Source organism: Thermobia domestica, chromosome 14 (genome assembly GCF_964235325.1).
Source record: "Thermobia domestica chromosome 14, izTheDome1.hap1.1, whole genome shotgun sequence".
NCBI classification, from domain to species: Eukaryota; Metazoa; Arthropoda; class Insecta; order Zygentoma; family Lepismatidae; genus Thermobia; species Thermobia domestica.
In genome coordinates this window covers 70,550,120-70,571,461 of record NC_137467.1, presented here as the reverse complement: position 1 = coordinate 70,571,461, position 21,342 = coordinate 70,550,120, and the positions used below count along the sequence as shown (strand labels likewise).

At 35.2% G+C, this 21,342-nt stretch overlaps 1 protein-coding gene across 2 annotated transcripts in view; it reads left to right on the top strand.

Moving 5' to 3' along the window:
• Positions 1-21,342, top strand: part of mus301 (mutagen-sensitive 301) — a 75,983-nt gene that overhangs the window by 37,844 nt on the left and 16,797 nt on the right. For both annotated transcript variants that reach the window (XM_081738023.1, XM_081738024.1), the window contains 4 exons: positions 403-530; positions 3,428-3,540; positions 13,095-13,235; positions 18,541-18,907. In XM_081738023.1, the coding sequence (XP_081594149.1) occupies positions 403-530; positions 3,428-3,540; positions 13,095-13,235; positions 18,541-18,907 (749 nt within the window). The remainder of the gene's footprint in view (positions 1-402; positions 531-3,427; positions 3,541-13,094; positions 13,236-18,540; positions 18,908-21,342) is intronic.

Genomic DNA, 21,342 nt, shown 5'->3' with positions numbered 1-21,342 from the left:
GCTATTCACGAGATTCTAAATGCAGATCCTTGACATACAACGTTGGAATTCTGGAAACGGTTGCAAAAGTGAGGGTCAATGGATCATAGTTGAAGGTCTGGGATCAGATAGCAAGAAATTGTCGTCAAAATTTGAGTTTTAAGAAACGTTTTACAGGTTGTCTCATGTTGATACTACGATCCACTTGGAATCAATGATGCTTTGAAAACTGGCTGGACTTTAAAAGCACTTTATATGGAAGTTCGTATGATTGATTTTTATGCCAAGACCTTTATGTTCCGCAAGTCGTTGTATATAATATATTTCCATGTGTAATTTTCTTAAAATCAAACTATTTTTTTTAATTTTATTTTTTATTTTTATTTTTATTTTTTTATTTTATTTTATTTTTTTTTTTTTTAGATCTATTTTAAGTTACAAGAAAGAAGAGAAGAAAGCTTTATATCGTGCTTTGATTGCAGACAGCTGTGGTGCAATATGTCCTGTTTTGAAAAAGACGCTACCTTTTGGAGTCGCTTATCATCATTCTGGTAAGATATATTTTCTTAACTCTTGTCAAGTGTACTCTTAAATATAATAGTGAATTAAAGCCATCACTATTCCGAGTGATTACAATGACAGTAGGATAAAGATGTAGTTTTTAAATATGGGATGATAAGTGATTGTAATGATGGATTAATTTTGTAACCAGTACTGATCTTAAAAGTTAGGTATTAAGCAGCATGTGTGTGTAGATTCAGGAGCAATACAGCTATTCCGGTGTAATTAGGATATAACTTCGGTATGACATATCTCAGAACGAGCTCTGGACGTAAAGGAAGAGTAGTGTTTGTGCTTCATAGACTGGCAAAAAGCTTTCGACAGGGTCAATTGGACGAAACTCTTACAAATACTTAAGGAAATTGTGGTCAACTGGAGAGACCGACTGCTCATTCGCAACCTGTACATAGAACAATGAGTCAAGATGTGCTTGAATGAAGAAGAAACCAATAGTCTGGAGATTGGAAGTGAAGCCAGACAAGAATGTAGTATGTCGCCCCAATTATTCAACATTTACAGTGAATGGTTGATGAAGGAAGCATTTACGAGAATTGGGGATCTCAAGATTGGAGGGCAGATCATTAACAAGATCAGGTATGCAGATGATACGATTATTATAGCTAAAACTGAAGAAGGACTACAGGAGATGATTGACAAAATAGCTGACACTGGGAAACTACATGGAATGGAAATCAACATCGAAAAATCGAAAGTCATAAGAATATCCCGTGGAAATGCGCCCTTACAGGTCAGGGTAGAACAAAGGGTACTTGAAGAGGTTGACCATTTCAAATATCTGGGAAGTATTTTGACGAAAGACGCGTACTGCACCAAAGAGATCAGGTCGAGAATTGCCATAGCCAAAGAAGCATTTAACAAAAAAAGGTCACTCTTAACTAGCAGCCTTAATATTGGACTAAGGAAGAAATTGGTCAAGTGCTATGTATGGAGATCGGACTTTATGATTCAGAGACTTGGACATCACGGAAGTTAGAGAAGAAATATTTAGAGAGTTTAGAAATGTGGTGTTGGAAGAAGATGGAGAAGATAAAATGGACAGAAAGAGTAACAAAGGAAGACGTTTTAAAACGGATAGAAGAAAAGAGGACGCTTCTAGGCACCGTCCTTCGTAGAAAAGCCAGTTGGATTCACACATCTTGCAAAGAAATTGTTTTCTTCATACCACCATACCACCGTAGAAGGAAACATGGAAGGAAAATGAGGAATAGGAAGAAGAAGAATACAAGTGATCAATGATTTGAAAAATAGAACAAAATATTGGGAATTAAAAGAGGAAACTGAAAATCGAGAAACATGGAAGAAACATTTCCAGGTCCAAATGGAAAATTAAGAAGAAAAGAAGTAAGAAAAAGGAAGAAAAAAAAACCTCACTAGTCCCAGGACTTACCAAAAGGCAGAATACTTATAATAATAATAATAATAATAATAATAATAATAATAATAATAATAATAATAATAATAATAATAATAATAATAATCTAACCTTAGTTACCATCAACTTTTTGTAAGTATTTAATTTTAAAAAAGTCCTTACAATGTGGTATTTTCCTCCGAAAAAAGAACGAAGAAAGCCGATAACACTAAAGAATGTTCATATGATGATGTTTCTTTCTGTTCCTCATTTATTTGTTTCGATGCTGTTAAGTGACATTTTAAGAGCCAAGAGTGGCCCTTTCGACATAGCGTAGTGTTCAGAAAAATTCTATTCTTAATATTAGTTGCTGCAATCGTATCACTAAAAATCACGTGCTGTACAAAAATATTTTTGATGTAACTTTCTTGTCTAAATATAATTAAATGATTTTTTGTATTATATAGACGAATATGTTATCTGTAATACGTGAAAAGCACTCAGGTTTATGACATGCTTGTACATTAGCGTAGAAACACTATTTTCAGCCAAGCGAGAGCGTTCAACTCTGGTGCGTAGGGTCCCTGGTTCGATCCCAGCTCTCACCAATTGGACTTTGTGGAGAATAAACACCATGTCCGTGGTTTTTCTCGGGGTTTTCCCGTTTCCTCCCATTTATTCATTCCATCATAGCATTCATTTCTCATCATCACTGTCTCCTTTAGCCTAGACGGCACGACTGTGGAACGTAAAATCGAAAGATTTCATTTCAACAAACATTTTACTTTTATTTTAATCTTAATACCGAGACGTAATTATACGAAGAAATACGTGATATTCAACTTATTGCAATATTCATTAATACAAGAGGGGAAAAAAGGAGGGGGAAGAAAAAAACAAGAACTCTTTTTAGCTGAGTAAGGTATAACGAGATCCTTATGGTGCTGTTGTATTGTCACAACTGCCATTCTTGCCTAGCCAGGTAACCCACGAAAACATGCGATTTCTAGAGTCGGAATTCCGAACTGCTAGCAACTGTGCAATCCACCAATCTTCAAGGTCATTCTTTCATTAAAAAAAAAAAAAAAAGAAAGAAAAAACTATTAACATGAAACAAAATTAGCATTAATGATTGAACTTGCACCTTGACATCTATGAATAATGTTCCTTGCTAATACATTTTAAGAATCATTGATCCATTAACCCATTGGAATCATATGACAAGCTGGTATACCTGGTAAAATGACCAATTAAAACTATTAAAATCAAGATGTTTGTTAGCTTATTTTTAAAAGTGTTTTCTTGAAAATGTTAATGCAGCGAAAACTTTCCGGGGACATTTAATTGTGATTTCTTTGCTTACAGCAGGACTCTGACTCCAATGGGTTAAAAAGATAGATTTCGTATTTCGAAGCGCAATTTAGTGCTCTTTTTTTCTAGTTGAAATTAGTTGGCTATTTTATATATTTCCTTTGGTAATTACGTTATTATTCATTTCGTTGTGATTTTTATTAGGTCTGACCGCTGACGAAAGGAAATTCCTCGAAGAAGCTTATTTGACAGGAGTTTTGTGTTGTATCTGTTGTACTTCAACATTAGCAGCTGGAGTTAATCTTCCTGCCAAAAGAGTGAGTTTCAGCAGGAAATTCTAACATTATCCTTGTATGTCTAGTATCTAGTTATTTACGGAAACACTTGAAGATAACTCGCATAACTCTGAAGATTTTTGTGTAAAATAAATTAAGAAGTTCTGTTTGAATTTGATTTAAAGTAGTGATAACTGTAAGAGTATTTGCACACGTCCCCGGCAATGCCGGATCCGGCACCGACAATGCCGGAACCGGAACCGGGGCTGCTTTGCACACGCAGCCGGCAAAACCGGAGCCGGATCCGGCAATGTCGGTGCCGGCGCTGCTTTTCACACATATCCCGGTAATGCCGGTGCCGAAAGGTAGTTTGAGTTTGAACGTGAAGGAGAGAACATGAGTCCGTTTTATACATTATATGAAAAGCTGCGTACATATGATTCGAAATTTTTTTATTAATTACTTTCGCATGTCTAAACAAACGTTCGATTTCTTAGTACAACGAATTAGTAATCATATTCAGCGCTGTTCAGATTTTTTTTTTTTCAAGAGCCGTGTAATATTACAGACTGACTTGAATAAATGGAAGGGTCGTTCAATATCTGAGAAATAGCTCAATGCAAAGAACAAGGTTAATTGTATTACGTCAATCAAGTGACGTAGGAGCATTAGCGTCTAAATCCCCAAATATCTTTTCTTTAGTACACAAAGGTATATTTGCTCTTTGTGTGTGTGGATGTGTGCGCACGAGGTATATGGCCTTCTTTTGGTTTCTTTCTCTTTTTTTCACTTTTGTTGCCATAATTTTAACATCTATTTAAATTTCTCAAAATTGAAACAAGCTGAGATCAAGCTATTTAAAATAATAATAATAATAATAATAATAATAATAATAATAATAATAATAATAATAATAATAATAATAATAATAATAAGCTCTACAAAGGCAACATTGCGGCTGCCTATTCACTCAGTATACAATCGTTCTATGGAACAAATACCAGACAAGACAGAGTACATATTTTTATTACGATCTATAAGGTAAAACAGTATGCAACCACAAGAATAGAAATTTTCTTGTTCTGTTTGTGCATTTTCTGTTCTTTCTGTAGCTGTGTTGTAGTTTTTATATACTTTAATTTTATTTACAACCTTTGTTATGCTTGAAAATGCCTACTTCTACGATTATGATGGATATTTATACCGTACATACTGGGTTGCATAATTAACAGGATAAGCACTGGACAACTATCCTAGATTCATAATTTCTTCGTATTTTGTTCATTTCCGCCAAGTTGATTTTTTAAACATTATGACTTCATATATGCTAAGACATATTCTCTATCAAAACGAATCCAACGACCCCTTTGTTTAAATCGTTTAAGTAAGTTTCAGCTGTAGAAGATAACAAATTAATATACATACATACATGTGTGAAACTCACTTTACGCGTTGCCGTAGTTGGATAATTCAAACAAGATCCGAATTTCCCTTGCTGAGAATTTATGTAAATAGCAAGCCACTATATCTGTGGTACCTCACAGCCATTTTTATTATTTCATTCTTCATTATATATTCATATGATGTGAAAAAAAGAAAATAACAAAAAACCTGAAGTAAACAAAAAATCCAAATACAGGAAAAGAAACAAGAATACACAACGCCTTGCCACTCATTCACTGTAGCTAGATTGAAGAAACCTATCAACAAGCCGGCTCCGTCTTTGCCGGCTGCGTGTGCATCTACGCATAATAAAACATTGCCGCCGACAAAACCGGAGTCGGAGCCGGCACCGACATGTCGGCGGCTAGTCCGGCTGCATTTGCCGGAGCCGGAAGTTCCACCGGCTTTTTTGCCGGGTCGGAAAGCGTGTGCCAGCTACCATTTGATTACATTGCCGCCGACTCCATCGCCGGCATTGTCGGGGACGTGTGCAAACGCTGTAACACTTAACGATACGAGCTGATAGGCCCCTAGTTCATCGAAATCGTACAATATTTATTATGATTATACTACTACTACTACTACTACTACTACTACTACTACTACTACTACTACTACTACTACTACTACTACTACTACTACTACTACTACTACTACTACTACTACTACTACTACTACTACTACTACTACTACTACTACTACTACTACTACTACTACTACTACTACTACTACTACTACTACTACTACTACTACTACTACTACTACTACTACTACTACTACTACTACTACTACTACTACTACTACTACTACTACTACTACTACTACTACTACTACTACTACTACTACTACTACTACTACTACTACTACTACTACTACTTCTTCTTCTTCTTCTTCTTCTTCTTATTATTATTATTATTATTATTATTATTATTATTATTATTATTATTATTATTATTATTATTATTATTATTATTATTATTATTATTATTATTATTATTTAACCTTGCATTAACAGTCCATCTATCCGACATGCTATTAAATATAAATCTACAAATATATGGCGAATCAACAAATATAATAGTTTTAGCATTAACTATTATAGTCTATCCGTAGTCTATCGGTCACGAAAGTCATGAAAAAGTCACGAAATCAGAATACGGTCATGAAAGTCAAGAAATTTAGCTCTTGGGTCACGGATTTTTTTATCTGTACAGATATAAGCACAGACTGGAAAATTTTGTTCTATAAAATATCAAAATTCACCACTAAAAATGTCTTTATGATGGGCTTTAGACGCTACTGAATCGCAAGCAAAGTATTCTTCTATCACATGCATGAAAATTCGGCCTAATTTGCATCCAAATTCGCTCTTGAGAATGTTAGGAAATTTTATGATTTGGTAAAGAAAAGGTCACGAAATTTCATTTTGGAATTTTAGTAGACACCCTGATTAACTATTGGAGCTTGAATAGTTGGTTTATCTCCGACTAGATCAAAGTTTCTTATTGTAAATAACCAAAATGTATAGTTAGTTGGCGCCATATGATGAAAGTGCCAAAATATTCCAAGTTCGCATTGCTATAAAAGTTGTTTTTTTAAGAAAAGACAATGAATAATTGTTTATTTCAATTTGTGTGTTGTTGATGGATATCGAGTCAGGTTAAATTGTAGAAAGAGTAATTTGGTTTATGTGGAAGAGCAGGACCTGCACTGACTGATTAATTTGTATATTGAAAGGTTGTAGAAACGATTTGTACTAGATTAGTACTAATGAACATGTGACATTAAGATTGTATTGTATCTGAACGGTATAGTAGCATTAATCATAATGGTTGTGTCAGTAACGTATTTGCTTAGTTCTAAGGGTAGGATATATATTTATATGAAGTTCTACAAAACTGTGTAACATGACGTAATTAAGAAGTTTAACAAATTGGCAACGAGTCTTAGTAAGGAATTCATGGAAGAAATTACGACGGGTAACAAACCAGTTTTTTAAAGCCACTAGACACAGAAACACACATTGAATGCTGCGAGCAATATTGTTTGGCAAATAATGTGGCAACACATAAAAAATTACTATATTGCTATCACTTATAAGACACTCAGTGTATCAAATATTAAAGGAATTAGCTGCACTAAAGAAATTCCTAGATATAAGTTATAAAACCATTTAAGATCTACTAGTAAAGCATTTTCAACAAACATTTAATTTCAGGATAGAAAGATACAAATGTCATTACGTGAAGCAGTAACAAGATAAATATATCAAGATTATATACTGCAGTTGAGTCGCAGTAGAAAGCGAGTACTGGTCGTGGAAACTGAGATCGGAGCAACAGTCGAATAGTTCTGGCAGCTAACTGGGCTCAAATTTGGAAGACAAGCCAGGGTATCATGAGTTCAATTCGTGCAGTTTCGTTTATTTTGTTTTCCGCTGTCCTTTTCAGCATCGAGACTATATAAAACCTACACTTAACAGCTTAACGTGGGACCCAAACCCTCCTCCTACCGACTATCGAACCGACGCAAGCCATTTAGCGACGAGGAAGCGCTAATCAGTTTGTGCAGTCAGCAGAGTTTGAGCCAGAACGTATCTGTTACGCGAGAAGTCGGATGGTTGTTTCGTAGAATCGCGTAGCACATTACACATGAATTGTTCACAGTGCGTAATTAGTGTTACAAAGGTGCACACACACATAATCCCCGTTGCGAATGGTTCTGCACATTCGCATCAAACGAGCTGCCATTGCAAATTGCTTGGCAATTACATTATTGATTAGGACTAAAACGCATCTGGAGTGTGAGCTAGAGTCATCTGCAACCGTTTGGTGGACAATGGCTACGATAACAGGTGCTGCTTGCAAGATGCCCCTCATATATAACTATCGTGCAGCCCGTCTCAAGTGGCGAAAGAAGCAATTGAAGCGATGAATGATGTCATTGTATGTACTAACGAGGACCAATTTTGTATCGGCGATAGTGACTGTTGTTTGAGGGTGTGTCATCGACCGAGTGAGAGGCAAATTACTCAAGGTTATGGCAGCGACACACAAGATCAATTTTAGGTATCATGATGTGGAGAGCCATAGCCTACGATAATCATTCGTCTCTGGTTTCGTACAGAGAACATTGACAGTGCAGCGTACATCCAGAACATTATTATATTATTCAAGCTGTCCTGTTACTGTTCCTTCACCATCTGGGAAGTGTGCTCTTTGAACAAGATGATCCCCTACCTCACACCGCTTGTGTTGCCGGACACGCTTTCCAAGGCGTGTATCCCCTCCCCCTTCTTGAACGATCATCAGACGTGTTCACCACTGAGCATATTATGGTTTAGTTCGGTCCCCAGGGTGTCCACATTCTGGAAAGTCAGAGAAGTAAAAATGTCAGGGAAGTAAAAATGTATCAGGGAAAGTCAGGGAAATGACAGATTGATTAGAGAAAGTCAGGGAAAAATCGATTCAGATCCATTGTTCAGTTATTGAATTTATAAAATAGTAAGTGTAATATCGGCATAATGCATATGTTTGTAAATTTACATTCTTTTGGATTAAAGAAAATTGTAAAAAGAAAGAAACAGAAGTGGAGAGAGCACAAGGCCAGTTATGGGGAAGATGAAGAAGGGTTTCTTTCTTTTTTCTTATTTTTAGATTATTAAATGGTCAGGGAAATCTGGAACTTTGGTCATGGAAAGTCAGGAAATTTTTTAGGCCAAATTGTGTGGACACCCTGATCTCTAACCCCGGTGGTAAATCTTGATAACTGCGCCACCAAGTTGAAGTAGTGTGGAACGACAATTTCCAGGATGATTCCCGGCATCTCTGCGACCGCACAGGCTACATTGTAGTTGGAGAGGACAACATACTGATATCTTTTGACACTCTTTACTTGGTGTTCATAGGCGCAAGATATTGTGTATGTGCACAGTGTGTAACCTATAGAATATGTATGAAATTTTCAGGGTATCCACCCAACCGTGAAAACCATGAGTAAACCATGGATTTCGAATACTATGAGAAAAAAGTTGAAATAAGCCATGAATTTCGCCATGAAGCCGTTTAAATTTCTAGAAACTTGGACGTCGTGTAATAACAATCTCTTGACAAAGAAAGATAAGTTAATACTAATTATATAGGAAAGAAAATACTTTAAAAAGAAAATCTAATATTTTTAATGTTTTTCATGTTTGTTGTATGTACAGTTGACATCATAAGGTTGAACGAGGACAAATTTAATTTTCCAATGGAACGTAACAAACCCCGCGCCGCACCTTTGGTCCCGCACTGGACGGTTTTTATTGCCATTGTGCGTTTCCAAATGTGAATTTTAAAAAATGGCCCCTGAAAACCGTAAGAAAGCAGTGAATTCGATTTTTTTTTTTTTTTTTTTTTTTTTTTTTTGACTGAGAACCCTGATTTTATTTTATGTGGGATCATGATATCTGGCTGTTCATTTTTCATTTCCTATTAGTGTAATTTGTAATAGAAACAAGTTAATATTGTATATTTTCAGAAAGTTGCTTTAAGTAATTCTTAATATAGAAAAGCAAAAACATGTCTGTGAGTGAAATGTAAACTTCAAAACATTTAAGATTTACAGATTGCATAAAGATCTAGGGGAAATATATATATATATTCTTAATTCTTATTATATATCGAAGACACCTTACTGTCAGTCACCATAATTCCCAATAGTTCTCGATTAGGCTAGTAGCTGTCGCTAGCTGCACTGCTTATTTTTCCGAACGCCAACAGATGAAGGCTTAAGGCGAACAATTAGTTTAAGTATAAAGTATATATATACGAGAGCAAGTCAAAAATTATCTACATTTTTCATTCTACAACTTATTTACATGAATGTACATGAATTTACTTATACCATGCACATCATTTTTCTACGTAATCTCCCTCCTTATCAATGCACTTGGCCCAACGATCAACGAGCTTACGTATTCCTTCCAAATAAAAGGTTTTCGGTTGGTCGTGAAGCCACTTTTGCATCGCATTTTGCACGTCTAATCTGAGGCAAATCGGCGACCACGCAAAGCATCCTTGATTGGCCCAAACAAGTGAAAGTCAGATGGAGCTAGGTCTGGGCTGTATGGAGGATGTTCCAATAACTCAAATTTCAGCTTGTTGATGGTTTCAATAGTGTGATGAGCCGTGTGCGGCCGTGCATTGTCATGCAACAACAAAACTTTCTTCGACAACAAATCTCGGCGTTTGTTGCGAATTGCCGGCTTCAGGTTGTTTTCCAACATCTCACTATAACTCGCACTGTTGATCGTCTTTCCCTTTCCCATGAACTCTGCCATTATAAGCCCCTGAGTCCCAACACACAGTTAACATAACCTTTACTGCGGATGGCTCAGTCTTGAATTTTTTCTTCGTCGGAAATCCGGGGTGTTTCCACTGCATTCTCTGGCGCTTTGATTCCGGATCATAGTGATGAACCCATGTTTCATCGCCGGTGACTATTCTGCTTCAAAATGCATCACCTTCGTTGTTGAAGCGAGTGAGTAAGCGTTGACAGACCCTAACACGAGTGAGCTTGTGTTCTGCAGTAAGCTTTCTTGGTATCCACCGTGCACAGACTTTATGAAAACCGAGCTCGTCATGAATGATTTGATGGGCAGAGCTATGACTGATATTCAAAGCGGCTGGGACCTCATCGATAGTGATTCGCCTATTCGCCAGAACCATCTCTCGAGCTTGCTGAATGTTGTCATCTGTAGTGGAGGTTGATGACCGTCCTGCTCCCTCTTCATGCGTTACACTTGTTCAACCACTTTTAAACTTCTCGAGCCACAAAAACACAGTTTTACGTGATAGTGCACTTCTCCCATATTGCGATGATAGTCTGCGATGAATATCTCACCCTTTGATACTCTCCGACCAGAGGAATCAGATCACTGCTCGTTGTTCCTCTTTGGTGCAAACTTCTAATGGAGCAGCCACATGATATATCTGCAACAGAAGGAAGAAAAATGGAGAAATTAAGGTCACACTTTCACAGCATTACCACAACAGTATAACAATAAAATATGCGAGGACAGAAGACAGTGTGCAATGTGAGAAAAGTTACGACAAAAGTGTAGATAATTTTTGACTCGCCCTCGTATATATATATATATATATATGTATATATATATATATATATAATATGTAATATCGCTAAGCCTCTATATGAACAATTAGAGAAAGTTTTTTGATGTACCAATGATTATGCACAATAGGTGAATAATTTATATGAGAGATAACTAAAGAACATACAGTAAACTTTTCAAAGGTTAAAGTGCTCTTTCCGTTTTAAACAGAAGATTGTTCAATTTGGATCCGACCGATTTGACAACACCTTCATTAGTTGAGTAGTTGCGCTAGAAACATAAAACGAGTGTCGTTATCATTGTGCTGTCTTAACTTGCAGTTGCCGGAGCGTCCTGTCGGTGCTAGTGAAATGCTACTGAAAGTTATTGTTATTGAGAAGGGCACATCATGGATCTTTTCCACGCAGAATAGTGAAACAGAGTCAAGAAAATGTTTTAGCTATCGGAGTGATCACTGGTAAAGAAATATTGACCAGGCAACCAAAATGGGCCCATGTAGAAATATTTGGCATTAAAAGAAGCTCATTGAGGTTACCAGCGAAAGTGTCTTCTGAAGTCGGAATAATCCATTACTTCAACATGACATGCCCCAGAGATAAAATCCGGCTCAGTTCACTGTCAGCCCTAACCTGCTCTGGTACCACATTGCTAAACATAGGAGAAACTGCTCCAAACTGTAGGAAACACTCGGAGGAAGGAAGGGGAAGGGGTAAAAATAGAACACAATTGTCATAATGGATGATGCCTACATTTATCGGTATCATTCGGACAATTTCGTACCGTTCCGGCAAGGTACGTGCCGAATTCACTGCCAGTGCAGAGAAAATTTCTCCCAGAGTATCTTGATTGTCACCGGATACGGTTACGGAAGGAAGTTTGAGGTACGTATGGTGGACGAACACATGAGGATAAGTGCTGCCTACTTCCATGAATCCATCGTAACTGCAACCTATCTGAAAGACGTGCATACGGAGCTAACAAGAACCAAATGCGGATCTGCATGTGCAAGGTATCCACTCATTCCCTGAGGTGTTATCATGACATTAAGAAGGAAATGCGAATCCGTATTACCGCCTTCATGACATTCTTGACATAACTTCTGATACAAGCCCAATTGATTTCTGCCCATTTGAACTGTGGAAAACGACACCTAAACCCTCGTCCTCACTGCCTATGGAAAACCTGCAGTGAGGAATGAGATGGAATTTCTATGCCTGTACTCCAATGTAATTTGAGCTCCTTCGTGGCTAAGCGGTTAGCATACGCGCTTTTGGCGCAGGAGACCTGGGTTCGATTCCCGGCGGGAGCTCATGTGACTCGGATTCCACGTTAATCAGCAGGTCCCATCTCATATAGCCTCGCTGCTGAAAGGGACGTTAAACTCAAAATCAACAACTCCAACGTAGCTTGTTGCAGTGGAAATTGCGATGTCGACTTGATAGTCCATAATGTTGAGGCATTATACAACACAGCTAGTGGTGACTTTCTACAGGGTAAATACACTGAAAATCGGTCGGATATAAACCAAACAACGTTATGTAATATTGCTAAGTTATTTCGAATTTTTGGATGATTATTTATTTCGTTAATTTCTTCTGTAATGATAATCACTGCGATGCTTTTTCTCTGTTTTTCTTTTCTATTCCCTATTTCTCCCCCTCCGTATTTGAAGAAACGCTTAAAGCAAAGGCCTTATATTGTATTTTTTAAGTATTTTTACTTAAGCAATTCATCATTCATGTATGCGTATATAATGGTTTGTTTTCGCTAATACGATCACATAATACTTTTTTCCTTCTTCAATTTTGAACGTGATCTGTTAGCACCTTGTTTACTGCTCGTGTGTGCATATTGATGTTAATGTAGTAATGGGCTGCCATATTTCAGATTCTGTTCTTTCAATTTTTTTTTTTCTGTTTGCTATTACAGATATTGAATGTCTGTATTTATTTTATTTGTAGTAATCCTCCTTTAAAGGCAGTTTGTACTATAACTTGATCAACATTTCTATTAAGTTTTTCCCATTCTCTGCTGCATATAGGTGATTCTTCGCTCACCGTACATTGGTTGTCAGTTTATGCAATTGCGGTACTACAAACAAATGGTGGGTCGAGCTGGACGAGCTGGATTGGATTCTTGTGGCGAAAGCATCCTTATTTGTAAACGTCACGAAGTTGCAAAGGTAACCAACTCATGGTTCTCTTTTTACGATGCTTTTATAGATTCTATAGAGATTTGGTAACATATTTATTAAATTGTTTTTGCTTATTTTATGCCGAATTTTACACACAAGCCTAAACATATCACAAAACACATATAATAAATACGAGGGCTGATCTATAAAGTAAAGAATGATCTTAATGAATAAAACATAATTACCATTACTAATCCTCCAAATGTTGATGGTCTTTTTCAAAATAATCCACATAACATGCAGTACGTTGAACTTGTCCCAATGATTTTGCCAGTCATCAAAGACATGCTGGAAGCCATTTTTGAACAGATCGTTCAAAATCGCCTCCACAGCTTTCACCACTGCCTCTGAAGATGCGAAATGCCGTCCCTGAAGGTGTTTGTTCAAAGTTGGAAAAAAAATCACAAGGGGCTAGATCAGGCCTATATGGAGGATGAGGTACACACGGAACGTTGATTTTTGTAAGATAATCAACAGAATTTCTGTACTGTTCTTTGCGTGTCACTTCCGTGTTGCCTTATGTGAAACTGAAACTACGTGTGCTTGAATGGCTGCCAAGGTCACATTCCTGACATCATGACCTTCAAACTTGCTCGATCTATTCGCCACTTCTCCCACTACACAGATGTGTTTCGTTTTCTGTGCCTTGCTGCTGTATTAATCTCATAAACACTGATGGCCAGTCTTTATTGATCAGCCTACGTATTAAAACAAAGATGAATTATACGTTTTTGTTACATATAGGCACGCAATCTACAATCATTTTTTACACATATCATGTTGTCACACATACCTATTATGTATCAATTTACATGCTCTTGTAGTTAATTAGTTGCTTTTCTTGTTAGCTTTTCTATTCCGTGTACATCCCACCTGTGTTCAGGTGTAAAATGAATTACAAACAAATACTTGTAAATTATAAACAACATATTTGAACGATGCTGCAAGGCATGATTTCGCACCATAGTTGGCAAGATGTTCCAATTGTACAGTTTACCAAAAAGAATGTTAGAACTTTAAAGTGAGGCAGAATGAAAAAGTATAAATAAAATGATTTTATTTATTTATTATATATTTGTTTATTTACTGACTGACTAATTGATTGTGAACGGCAATCAATGGCATTATGTTTGAAGATAATGCCATTCAAGTGTCCTTTTCTGCTTTGGTGGGTGAAGTGAATTCTGAAGGTCCCATTTTGTTCTGATTTCGCACATATATATTGCGTGGTGAATTCGCAATGATGCATTCATCAGTGTCCACTTTCACTTTCGAATTATTCGTGCTTATTCTCATAGACATGAGACTTGGGATAACACTATAGAAAATAACCCAGGGGGCAGAAATCACATAATCTATATATTAAAATGCTAGGTTTATATGTTCATGGTGAAGAAAAGTTTATGTTTGTGGCCAATTATTTTGACAACGATATCTCGGAAACCACAAGCTCTAGAAAGATGCCGTTTTCACTGTTCGATTGCAAATTTTGTGTAGATTGTTCAGTTCTAAATTTTTTTTATGACCCTTATTTCTTTAGTACATCTTTTAGGGGTGCACTGGAAGTATTGAAATTTGAAAAAAGTAAAGCATCATATCCTACGAGTTATACATTCCAACACCACATATTTGTATACTGGGGCTGTACACCTCTCAGGCGTTTGTTTCATGGCCAAATAATAATGAACAAGCATTTCTCCAGTCTAAATGAATCTTCATTGTTTGGAGTATTTTGCCCAATGAAAACCATATATCACTGACATTATAGTTAATTGTGTGTGTAAGGTATTTGCTTATTACATGCTGCATGCAAGAAGAAAGAAAACTGATCATACATGAATTAGAAACTCCAACCGGAAGTAGGTTCAAATCTTGCAAACGGCGCGAGATATTGAAAAAATGATCGCGAAAATCTCCCCTTTATGATACCCTTTGCCGATTTTTATCAAGACGTCCTTCACTTGTATCTGTAAAGGGACATGTACAGATGTGATGAATGACAAGGAGACTCATGCTTATTGTGAATGATGCGATGTGTAGAGAACGCAGGTTCAGCTAGTATGGATGATCAGTTCACATCACCATTTCTCGATAGAAGGCGTCCGGGGAACTTTTGTGCAACAAGTCTAGAGACTGGTGAGCTGTTTAGCAAGTTGCACCATCTTGTTGAATTGAATATTTGTCCTTTCTAATTTTTCCACAGATTACTGCACACATATGCCACAATTTAATCTCTTCAAATCAGTCATTGTTGGTAGAATATGATTTCAAAGTTCTAACCTTCTTATTGGTAAACCCTTTATAAGACTTGGAAGATCAAGCAAATCTGTGGTGATAGATTTAAACCTAATCATTAACACTTGATGATGTTTCTAAGTTCTGAAAATCAAGAATTATAGATGTTGTACAAGAGTAAAGATTTCTACAAATTAACGTTTTATGAAGACTCAGAAGAGTGAAGGCTACGCCGCAGCTGCAGTTGCAGTCATTGTAGCTTTGCGAAAAACGAGTTATCTGGTCAAACTTGGATTTTAGAGAAGTTGGTAATAACCAGGAACTAGGCACTAAAAACATGGAAGATTAGGAAGCAAATAGGCAGGCACGTACATTAACAAAAAATGGGGACTTAATCTATCTTGAAATAATGAACATAAGCATTAAATGAGATAGGAAAGCTGAAATTTAGCTGAATGGATAGTGTTCAAACAATCTAGGTAATACGAGGTGCAGCCAAAAAGTTCCCGGAATGTTGTTGTAGATTTTGTATTTGTGATGCAATCATAATGAATAGTATACAGTACAGTCCTTAGGCTGCCTAAAATAATGAATTTGACATGTATGAACAGGTCATAACAGGCAGTGTATGAGTAGTGTAGCTGAATGGTTGAGTATGTGGTGATCGGTTGGTGCAATGTCGCAGTTCGAGCAACGTCCAAAACATCAAGTTCATTGGGGAGAAACCTGCTTAAGAAACTTTGATAGCCTTAGAAAAGTTTAGCACCATCGGATGTTTGGCTCTTTCCAAAGCTGAACCTCAAAGGTGGGCTAAAAATGGGATCAAAACTAAAGCTAAAGTTCGGAAGATCTCAAAAGAGGACTTCCGTCGGCGTTTCCAGTAATAGCAGGAGTGGTGGAGCATGTGTGTGTGTGTTCCGATGCCTACTTTGAATATAATTAAGTAATTTGTGCTCATATTTTGTTAACTGGGAGCTATAACAAAATTCCAGGAATTTTTAAAGTGCTCCTCGTATGCCTGATCTTTAGTTGTAAAGAGTATCCTTAAAGAAGAATCGAGAAATTATTTCTATGTACATCTAATAACCTCATTATTTGCAAAACTTTACTGCTTCATACAGGAGTTCAAAGTTTTCGGATACTTTAGATACTCTAGTTGGAAAGAAGAAATTATTAGCCACTTTCTAACGAATAGATAAGAGTGCTAAATATATTTTTTACAGTATGTCACAAAGAATTATTAATTGCAATTACACATTTTTTTTTATTTTTCAATTATGTTTCTACGTCATGTATTTATTGTACACTACATAAAAAGAGATCTAAATCAATTCTTGTATTTCCAGAGATGTAATCAGGGCATAACAACATCTGGCTCAATTTTACTTTAAATACTTTCACCTTTAAGTACTTATTGTGTTCAGATTGCTTTTAGGCTCAAGGATTCGCTCCGTGGTGACATTCTTTTCCTTGAATCGGAGTGGAAATTGACCTTGTTCTAGACATAAGTTAGTTTTTGTTATTTTTGTATTTCCTGTAACCGATAGAAATCTTCTATTAAAAAAAAAAAAAAAAAAAAACGAAGGTCATTGCAAAAGTCATGACAACTATTTATTTTCTCGAAAGTGGTAACGAATAAAAGAATTCTGAAATATGCAAATAGAAGGTTAGTTCATATGTAAGCATTACATGTAGGGAGATGGAGGAACACACGCACCATCATAAAGATATAGCACGAGAAAAAAAGACGAAAAAAAGTTTGTCGTTTCAAACATGCTTTACTTTCAATTGCAACAATATACAATAGTACAGGGCTGGAACACGTACCTGTGACATCTTAGAATCCGTGCTATCTTGTGAATTCTTGGGGAGACTCTGATGGCATGGAATGCACGTAGTTTGTAATGTACTATTCTGCAATGTTACAATTGATAATAAAACACTTTTGAAACGATAAAAAAAAAAAAAAAAAAATCGTCTTTTTTCTCGTGCTATGTCTTTATGGTGGTGTGTGTGTGTATCCATCCATCTCCCTACATGTAATGTTTACATATGAACCAACCTTCCATTTGCATATTTCAGAATTTTTTAATTCGTTACTATTTTCGGGAAAAAATAGTTGCCATTACTTTTGCAATGACCCTCATAAAAAAAGTCTAGTACGTAGTTATACCAGTAAAGTCATGATTGTGAAGAAAATGCAAGGAATAGGCAATATTAATATTTAAATAGTAATACGTATAAGTAAGATTTTTTTCTGAAATTGGAACAAAAATCCTTCAAATAAACATCAGCACTTACTTTTCTTTATTTTATTTTTTGTAGCACATCTCGTACACTAAGAAATAAGCATTTAGCGTAACATCCAGTCTCTAGTAATAACATTCCTGATTGGATGGATTTGGCACAAAAAGAGTGCAGTGATGGGTGTTTCTGAGCGATGAACCTTTGAGCATCCTAAGTTATGCTTCGGGGCTACATAATATGTTATCATAATAATGCTTTGCGACTGAATTTTCATATTCCAAAGTTAAAGAAATTGTTTAAGCTGATGCAGTTTGTGTTAAACACTTTAAATGATACATATTTCATTCTTTTACTCAACTTGCACAGCACCTAAACTTAGACAAAAGCAGTCTTGATAAGCAGTGGAATCATATCGTAAATATATAACCAATATGCAAATAAATCTAAGCTTCGTGTCTAATAAATCTAACTCATTAACAAGTTTTTCAATTCTGTCTAATAGTTTCTACACGCCAAAAATTCTAACAGTTTGAAACAAAAGATATAAAGGACGTAAAACTAAAGTATTATGTTTGTTCTTAGTAGCGATCAGCAATAATTTTCTTTTCTTTCTTTCTTTCTTTCTTTTTTCTTTTTTTTTTTTCTTAGCAACAAATTTATATTCTAAACAATTTTAGGTCGAATATAAAGAAGCATTTATCTGCATAAGTAAGGTAAAACACTGATAACGTCCGCAGCAAGATAGGTGGGAAACAATCCACGCAACAGAAAGATAAATATGTTTGAATGATGTCACTGCTTTTTGTTCTAGGTATCGAATATGTTGCTTTCAAGGATGGACGAGTCTTTGAGCGGTTTGCATTTGAATGAAGGAAGACTCGTACAAAATTTACTTTTAAGTGTGATTGGACTTGGAATGGCTACTAGTTGTGCTGAGTTATATAACTTTATGAAAAATACGCTATTGTATATACAACAAGAGAAACTAGGAGTTGATGTAAAAGAGATTACAGATGAAGCTATTGCTAAATTGATCAAGTCACAAGTAATTTATTCCAAATCTCAAATGATAGATACAAAAATTAATAACGAGAATACAAACCCCAGTGAGAAGCAAGAAGACATAGGAACTGATTTGCAGTTTCAAGTAAGCAAATTAGGTAAAGCTGCTATTAAAGGTGAGTGCCGACAATATTTCTTCTTTTCATTTTATATTATGAAGTAAATAAAGACTAACCTTATGTGCGGTTGGGCCCGCGTAGCGTAGTCGCTAAGGCTCTTGTCTTTGGTGTGAGCGGTCCCAAGTTCGATTCCCAGTAGAGACACTCGGTCGAAAAAGTGTAAAAGCTTTTTCAGGCCAGCCATCCTGTCTGAGATTTTTCTTGGTTTTCTTCATTCACACCAGGCAAATGCCGGGGTAGTACCTTACATGCAGATCCTAACCTGTTTTCTTTCTTCTCTTTCCTCGGATAGTATGATCGCCGTAGGACCCATCTTTCATACACGAGGGGTAACATGGTCATAGATGCTGAAAGCCCAGAAATCTAATTCCTAAACCTAATCTTAACTTCATGTGCGTTGTATATTGTCGTATTTTGCCCGATATTTCGTTTTCGTTTCCTTCTGAAAGCTTTTCTCAGGAACGAATTCAGTTAAAAAAAAAATCTTAACTGTCCTCTTGTTTTGACACTGCAGTTTTATTTTTCTTCATGCTGGTAACTAAGAATTCAGCTCGTATTTCTAAAACTTTTGAACATTAAGATAATTGATGAGAAAAAGCTCACCATCAACAACCACGTGTAGTGTCTGCAAAGGAAGATCAAACGCACATACGTCATCGTCGTCAATAGAAAGGTCAATCTATGAATCCTATTATATCAGAACCAAGGAACCAAAATTAAATATTATTAAAGTTAGTCTAAGCAAACAAAGGGATATAGTTCATAGCAAAAATTTTCTGGAGGACTGTAAGTTAGTATGCGAGCTCGTATATCTAGCAAGCAAGCTTTGTAATATATATAGTTCATATATATATATATATATATAGTTATATATATAGTTCATACCCAACTAGCTTTATAAAATCGAAAGTTTCGATATTTGGCAGCATTGAGGTGTCAGAATTCAATATTAGCAGACATTTCATATTGTTGTTAGTTATACTCTTGAGAGTTATTTGACAAGTTTTCTCGTCTGTTATGTTAATATTAGAATATTCAAAATTCTTAAGACTATGAAATGAATTCTTATTTACCGGCGTAAAGAAAAATTAAACTGGAATGTAAACACAAGAGGGAAAAGCATTTAGGAAAAAATTAAAGAAAAATATCGAGTGAAATAAAACAGCAAACAACTACATAAGGTTCGTCTTCATTTATTTCACAACAATTGCGTAAAACATGTAATCCATTTCATACAATATCATATTTATATGGAATCTATATCATATTTATGTTAATTCAACAATGAAACTGACAATATTATTCTTTAGTATTTATCCAGTTAAATTAATTCAGGAACTCTTATGTTCTCTTCAGTAACGATGTAAGATGAAACAGCTACAACAAAATCTCATATCTAATTAGTCTATTTTAAACAAGCAGAAATTATAACTTCTTCATAAGAACACTGTGAAGAATAATGTGTTAATTATTCAAATATCAGTTATTCGAATATTATTCTACTATTAATCGAATATACAAATAATCGTTTTCAATATTCGAATAATTATTCGTTATCCAAATACTTGTTCGAATAATAATTTGATATTAAGTTAGTTGTTCGAGTAATTGTTAGTTATTCAATTATTTGTTCGAATAATTCGTTATTCAATTAATTGTTCGAATAATTATTCCTTGTCCAAATATTTGTTCGAATAATATTTCGATATTCAGTTAATTGTTCGAATAATTACTCGTTATTCAATTAATTGTTCGAATAAATATTCGTTATCCAAATACTTGTTCGAAAAATAATTTGATATTCAGTTAATTGTTCGAATAATTATTCCTTGTCCAAATATTTGTTTGAATAATATTTCGATATTCAGTTAATTGTTCGAATAATTATTTCTTGTCTAAATATTTGTTCGAATAATTATTTGTATTCAATTAATTGTTCGAATAAATATTCGTTATCCAAATACTTATTCGAATAATAATTCGATATTCAGTTAATTGTTCGAATAATTATTCCTTGTCCAAATATTTGTTCGAATAATATTTCGATATTCAGTTAATTGTTCGAATAATTATGCGTTATTCAATTAATTGTTCGAATAAATATTCGTTATCCAAATACTTGTTCGAGTAATAATTCGATATTCAAATACGTGTTCAAATAATAATTCGATATTCAGTTAATTGTTCGAATAATTATTCGTTATCGAAATAATCGTTGGAATAATTCTTTATTCAATTAATTGTTCGAATAAATATTCGTTATCAAAATACGTGTCCGAATAATATTTTGATATTCAGTCAATTGCTCGAATACTATTTCGATATTCAGTTAATTGTTTCGTTATTCAATTAATTGTTCGAATAATTATTTGTTATCCAAATTTATTTACACATACGATCAACTTAAACTAATTCATAATGATCATAAGCTC